This window comes from Macadamia integrifolia, unplaced genomic scaffold, assembly GCF_013358625.1.
Source record: "Macadamia integrifolia cultivar HAES 741 unplaced genomic scaffold, SCU_Mint_v3 scaffold1430, whole genome shotgun sequence".
Taxonomy (NCBI): Eukaryota; Viridiplantae; Streptophyta; class Magnoliopsida; order Proteales; family Proteaceae; genus Macadamia; species Macadamia integrifolia.
The window spans coordinates 20,998-27,731 of record NW_024868201.1 but is presented as its reverse complement, the minus strand read 5'-3'; the positions used below and the strand labels follow the sequence as shown (position 1 = coordinate 27,731).

Below are 6,734 nucleotides of genomic sequence, written 5' to 3'. Positions count from 1 at the left end.
ATTTTCAAAATTTAATAGCCCTTCTGAGGCAGCCACAAACCTATCCACAAAGTACAAGACATGCATTACCTTCAAATACCAACCTCAGTGGTTATACTCTTTTTCTTATTTTTCTTCATTCAACCATGCTTAAATATTTTTTCTTATCATGTACAATGAAAGAGAAGAAATAAATAGAAAATAAAAAGACTAGTTTTATAAACCAACATCAAATCTCAAGAACTTTTTTGTACGAACTGATATATATTCTTTTTACACAAGTTTAAATTCTCACTGAGTCAAGTTGGCAGCCCCTGATGTGTTCAAATAATATCCAAGTGCTGATGCCAGCAACACTGCATGTCCCTTCGTACTGACTCTCCTTATCTATTTGAACTCCATTTCTGTAATCCTGAGACTTTGTGTTGGTTTCCCCCTCCTCTGCCTTTCTTAGATCTCATGGCTTTTTACAACTTTCTCTGTTTGACCCTCTTAATTGCAAGTGCTTGCACTGTGGCTCATTGCAAGCTCTCCCCAAAATACTACTCATCAACTTGCCCCAAGTCTCTTTCCATTGTGAAATCTACTGTAATTGCTGCTATTAAGAAGGAAACAAGAATTGGTGCCTCATTACTTCGATTACATTTCCATGATTGCTTTGTAAATGTGAGTTCCCCGTCCTCTACTGCTCTTTTAAACCTGTTTTTGCTTCTTAAAAACATTTTAAAGTGGTATAAGGTTTTGGATGTTGTTGTATCATCAGGGCTGTGATGGATCGATACTACTGGATGATACAGCCAATTTCACAGGCGAAAAAATGGCGGCCCCGAATAATAATTCGGCTAGAGGCTTCAATGTAGTAGACAAAATCAAAGCTGGGCTGGAGAAGGAGTGCCCTGGAGTTGTGTCTTGTGCTGATATTCTTGCTTTGGCTGCTCGTGATTCAGTTGAATATGTGAGTTTCACACATCAAGCACTCGAAATTTATAGATCCTAATTCGGATCTTCTCACTGTAAAGATGTTAATAACCTAATGGTGCGATGGGGAAATAATTTTTTTGCAGCTTGGTGGCCCTTCATGGACAGTTGAACTAGGAAGGAGGGATTCTACTACAGCCAGCCTTGCTGCAGCCAATTCCAGCATCCCTGCACCCACTTTGAACCTAAGTGCTCTTATATCTAATTTTAAGGGACATGGATTGTCTGTAAAAGACTTAGTGGCTCTTTCAGGTATGTTTGGTTTCTCTGCTAGAATTGTTGGGACTTGTGTAAAACTCATCTTTAAAAGCTGACCGTTAAGGTACCCAAGTCCTTATAGAGAGTACGATCCTGATCATCCACACATGGAATCCACTAGATGAGAAGCCTGGTTGTGGATACCACGTGTATGATAAGGATAATTGCTATTGACATCTAATGTGGGATAATTACATTCGCATGAAACCCCAACAAAAATATGGGTTTAGTCTGAACTCTGAACCATCTGCAAATAATGTACTCTTTTGGCTTGCTCTTGTAGGTTCACACACCATTGGATTAGCTAGGTGCACCTCATTCCGAAGCCGAATCTATAATGACTCAAATATAGATGCTTCATTTGCCAAGTTACGGAGGAGCAAATGCCCCAAGAGTGGTAGCAATAACAGCCTCGCCAACCTTGATGCTGTAAGCCCTACCCATTTCGATAATTACTATTATAAGAATTTATTGGGAGGAAAGGGGCTGCTTCATTCAGACCAGGAGCTTTACAATGGCAGTTCCAGAACTGATTATCTGGTTAAAAGATATGTTCATGAACCTTCTGTGTTCTTCAGTGACTTTGCTGAGGCTATGATTAAGATGGGTAATATTAAGCCTCTTACTGGAATTAAGGGAGAGGTTAGACTCAATTGTAGAAAGGTGAACTAATTAGGAGCCTTAAATATAGAAGGCTCTATTAATGTATGTTTATGAACTTATATAATGAAAGTGAATGAAATCCAATGTGGGTTTGGTTTTTTTTTTTTTTTTTTTTTGGGGTAAAATGTATGGGTTTGGTTGCTTCCTCTATGATTGAGGATAAGTAATGTACGAATGGCTGGTGGTGATCATATCTTCTTTATCATAAAATATATGTCTAAGCCAGTGGTTCTGCTTTATTTTCTTCTTTTACATTTCAAATCTTTTCTCGATTTCTTATTTCATGGCTCAATTATCAGACAAAAGTATCCTTCCACTGACATCCACGATGTGATTGGACTATAGATTCATCAATAACTCCCACAGTTTATGGTCACAAATACCCTACTTGTGTTGAATAAGAAGATCTTCACCATGGTTGTGAAGAAAAAGCCCTCTATTTGGCTTCTATTTTTGTGAATAAATTCATTATGTCACCATTGTTGGGGGTATCATGCCTTGTATTCTGCCGCTTATGTTCGTAGGGTGATTTCGAAGAGCCATTAACAGACTATAGGATATATAGGTATTTCAACAATCATGTGATTTTGTTGGTTTTCCTATAAATTTATAATGATAGTTTATTCTCAGTAATCTAAGAGAGGTGTGAGGATTATGGTTCTAAAACTTGGACTGGATTGATTAGTAATGGCTGGATCAGAGTTGTGTCAACCTTGATAGATCCCAGATCGTGATCTTTCCAACCCCAATACACAAGTATGATCCACGGCAAAAATTGGACCATCCAGTCCAATTTGGATCATTTTAGCTTGGTATCTAAATGGTATTGACCTTGACTGATCCATGATAATTCCCCTATTTTAAAACTTTGATGAGAATAAACTGCTATAACATGATTATCTGTTGATAGTAAAACAGATCTCTTCTCAAAATGTACATAAGCAATCTCATGGAACAATTTATAAATATTTACCTGAGTTGAACTTACCTTCAATGTTTTACAATGTTGAACTTACCTTCAATGTTTTACAATGTTTTAGCTGTTTCCATGACCAATGTCTTGTCATGTTTTTAACTTTATCAATCAGACAAGGATTGCTTTCTATTCCACTAAATTGATAATAGACAAAAATAAGTATAGAGGCGTAAAGCATCCAACTTGCAACATTTCAGATGTGACACCAGACATGGCAATGTGCCGGGTCAATATGAAACATGTTATAAATACCCTGCAGGCCTTTTCTCCGTAAGAACCTTATATTATATAGTTACAAGGTTAAGGCAGTGTTTTAAATTTTGGAAAATCAACAACTCTTCAGTGATCAGCAATTCGACTAGAGTTCCTGTGAATTTTGTATGAATCAAATTGGATTATATAAAGGGCCGGGGTTGGTTTCATAAATAGTCAAGTATTAGAAAAAATCATCACTTACATCAAGTGGATATATGCATGAGAATCAAGTATTCTTATCAAATGGTTAAAGTATTTTGTGAAACATGAATGAAACATTTCACTGAAAATAAATTAAAAAGAGTTATGAATTAAAAAATTAAATGAATTTATTCAATTTCTTGTTGATGAAGGACTCTTTAATTTGTCCTATTAACAATTTCTTTAAAAAATGGTATCTATGAGCTAACTCACTTATTACAAGCCAAATCAATATAAAGGTATTACCAAATAAATTATACGTGAAGAAAGGAAGGGAAAGCTCTTTCTTCTTTCATTAATTCACCTTCCTACAGTATATTGACTACGAAGCATTTAATGCACATTTGGTTTGATATACCGAGGATGGTGGGATCCTATGTGGGGAAGTCACCGTATGGGGAGAGGATCCAAACTCAAAGAGAACCTAACAATTGGAGTGTTAGTGTTCCCTCTTCTCCTATCGTACGAAGCCCCATATTCCTACGCATTACTCCAGAAACCCATCAACCATCGGAATCCATGGATTAAGAGATTCTCCCATCATCGTGGATAAAATGAAAGAAAACATGATCATTAATCAATTAATGTTAGGTCATTAAAGAGTTGTTATTACTAACCGCAACAACAGAGTCCCGGGCAACAACAGCCAAGATATCGGCACATGATACAACGGAGCATCCATAGACCTTGTCAACCTTAGATTTAATCTTGTCAATAACTTCAAATCCTCTGGTGGAGTTAACATTGGGTTTGGAATTCTTCTCACTATCAATGTTAGCCGAGTTGTCTAGAGGGATTGATGCATCACAGTCCTACATAAAAGATCATATAATATATAGTCAGGAATTAATTCATGATATTGTAATTAAGGGAAATTAAACCACATAAGATAGGATCAGTAGCCTAGCTTACACTTAATGCACTTCCTGACGAACAACTCTGCGTCCTTCCTCATGGTCGGCTAGAACAGGCCTTGCCTTAGCACTTTATGGGCCAAGGCCCGGCTCTCAGGTGTTGGCCGCATATCCCTTCATGTACTTCTCGGAGTGCGTACTCACTATCAGCAGGGTTCAGGCACTTGAGGTACGGTGTGGTGTACCCTATTTTGTACAGTGTCTCGTCCTTTAATAGGAAGCATGCTGACCGCATTCATACCTTCCTTGCCTCGTCCTTGTCCTTGGGGAGTATTTCTTCCTTCAGGTATTGGATTATGGCATCCATCCAGCTAGGGCTATCCTCGCCAACTGGTAATACCTCCCGGGGTCCTTCGGTGCTTGGTTGGGGTAATACTTCGAAATACACCGCTCGTCCAAGGTCCCCGAAGTTAGAGGTGATCAATTGTGACAGCGCGTCTGCGCTGGCATTCTCTGCTCGCGGCACCTGCCTTACCTCGAACTCCTTGAAGGCTATTACTTTCTCTCGCACTGTCTTCAAGTACTTGGCCATCCTTTGCTCATTGGCTTCATAGTCCCCATTCACCTGTCGTACCACGAGCTATGAGTCACTATACACTACTAACTCTTGTACCATTAAGGCCCGCGCCAGATTTATTTCTGCTATTAGTGCTTCGTACTCAGCTTCATTGTTGGATGCATCGAAGTCGAATCGTATTACATACTGGATTTTGAATCCCTCAAGGATAACAAGTATGATCCTAGCACCGCTTCCCACGTTGTTTGATGCACCATCCACATACAATGTCCAAGTCTTTTCTGTCTGAGCCTCGACAGACTCCTGGGGTTCATCTGGGAGCGTTGTCTTGGCTATAAAGTCCGTTAGGGCCTGTGCTTTTATTGTGGTTCTCGGTTTGTACTGGATATCGAATTCACTCAATTCTATAGCCCAGTTTACTAGGCATCCGGACATATCTAGCCTCTGCAGTATCTTCTTCAGAGGTTGGTATGTGAGCACGCACACCGTGTGCGACTGGAAATAGGGCCTCAACTTTTTGGCGCTATCACCAGGGAATATGTTACTTTCTCCATCTTTCTGTATCTTGTTTCTGCGTCCAAAAGGGTTTGGCTAACGTAATATATTAGTCGTTGTTTTCTTCCTTCTTCCTTTATCAGTACCGCGCTTATTGCCACTATCGATACAGCTAGGTATAACTGCAAGGTGTCCGTTGTATTTGACTTTGTCAATAGTGGGGGCGTCGCTAGGTATTCTTTCAATAGTTTGAAAGACTTTTCGCACTCCTCTGTCCACTCAAAATTTTTTGACCCCTTCAAAGTTTTGAAGAAAAGAAGGCACTTATCAACTGAACGAGACATGAACCTGTTGTTTCATGGTTGTCCTTGTTGGCAACCCAGCGACGTGGCGGTGATGACGTGACCAGTTTGGGTGATGTGGATGAAAATGATGACATGACAGTGTCCAGTGTCACCGATGAGATAACAGAGCTGTTTGGTATGCATGGAATGGTTTGATACATCCTTAGTATGTGGTGCGGGTTTCTGGGTCAAAACTGATAAAATTGGCTTATTTACGCTCGGGGACATTTTCAGTAGTGAAAATGAATTTTTTGGAAGATCATTTCCTCATGAAAAAGATAGATTATAATTTATCTAGTCCAGTGCATATAGATTATAATTTATCTAGTCCAGTGTATCTGATTTCTTCACATTTCGATATCATATGAAGAAGTTACGGCATTTATGGAATTCGAGGGCAATTTTGACATTGAAGAAATTATTTTTAAAGGAAGTGTTCTCCATATAATGATACGACAAAAATCCAATATTTCCAACGGTTGTAGTTTCATCATCTTCTGATTCCGCATGAGAAAGATGTGTCATTGGAAAGGTCTAGGGGTATTTTGGTCTTTTTACATTGCTGAGTCAGATGATCAAATCTTTTGAAGAATCATAGAGCGTCCAGTCACGGTTCCAACACACTTCATTTCATCTCAATCGAATATCGTATGAAAAAGTTATAAGTGTTTTCGTGAAGCCGGTTTGAAAATCCAAACCAAAAATTCATCAGTTGCTCTCGGTGTTGGGTGGAATTTTTGGAATTTATTTTTGAAATTTGAAGGTCTTTTGTGTAATTTTGAGATTTTGAAGGTCTTAGTTGATAAGGGGTGTTTAGCACTGAAATATATGAAGGTAGGGGCTTGATTGTAATAAAGAGGAGTAAAGGGATGTGAAATGGATGGTCTAGATTCGACCACGTAGGCTTGATTCCCATCTAAGAGTGCTCACGAATTGGCACTAGATCGGATGCTTAATAGGCTTGCGTGAGATTTTTCATTGGTCGGATATATCAAGAACCATATGCTGGTGCTACACAAGATCGACATTACTACGGTGTTACGCACATGCAAAAGGTGGCATAGATAGATGTTGTTTCTCATGCGCTCATGAGATCTGATTTAAACCAGATCTGAAGATCTCAATCCAAGGGCTGGGAGCCACCTATGATTTAT

The 6,734-nt window shown here is 39.0% G+C and overlaps 1 protein-coding gene across 1 annotated transcript; it reads left to right on the top strand.

The window, feature by feature from the left end:
- Positions 1–253: 253 nt before the first annotated feature.
- On the top strand, positions 254–2,117 carry LOC122063702 (peroxidase P7-like). Its single transcript, XM_042627398.1, has 4 exons — positions 254–645; positions 743–934; positions 1,044–1,209; positions 1,499–2,117. The coding sequence occupies exons 1-4, from the start codon at positions 340–342 to the stop codon at positions 1,885–1,887; spliced, it is 1,053 nt and encodes a 350-aa protein (XP_042483332.1). The 5' UTR covers positions 254–339; the 3' UTR covers positions 1,888–2,117.
- The last annotated feature ends 4,617 nt before the right edge of the window (positions 2,118–6,734 follow it).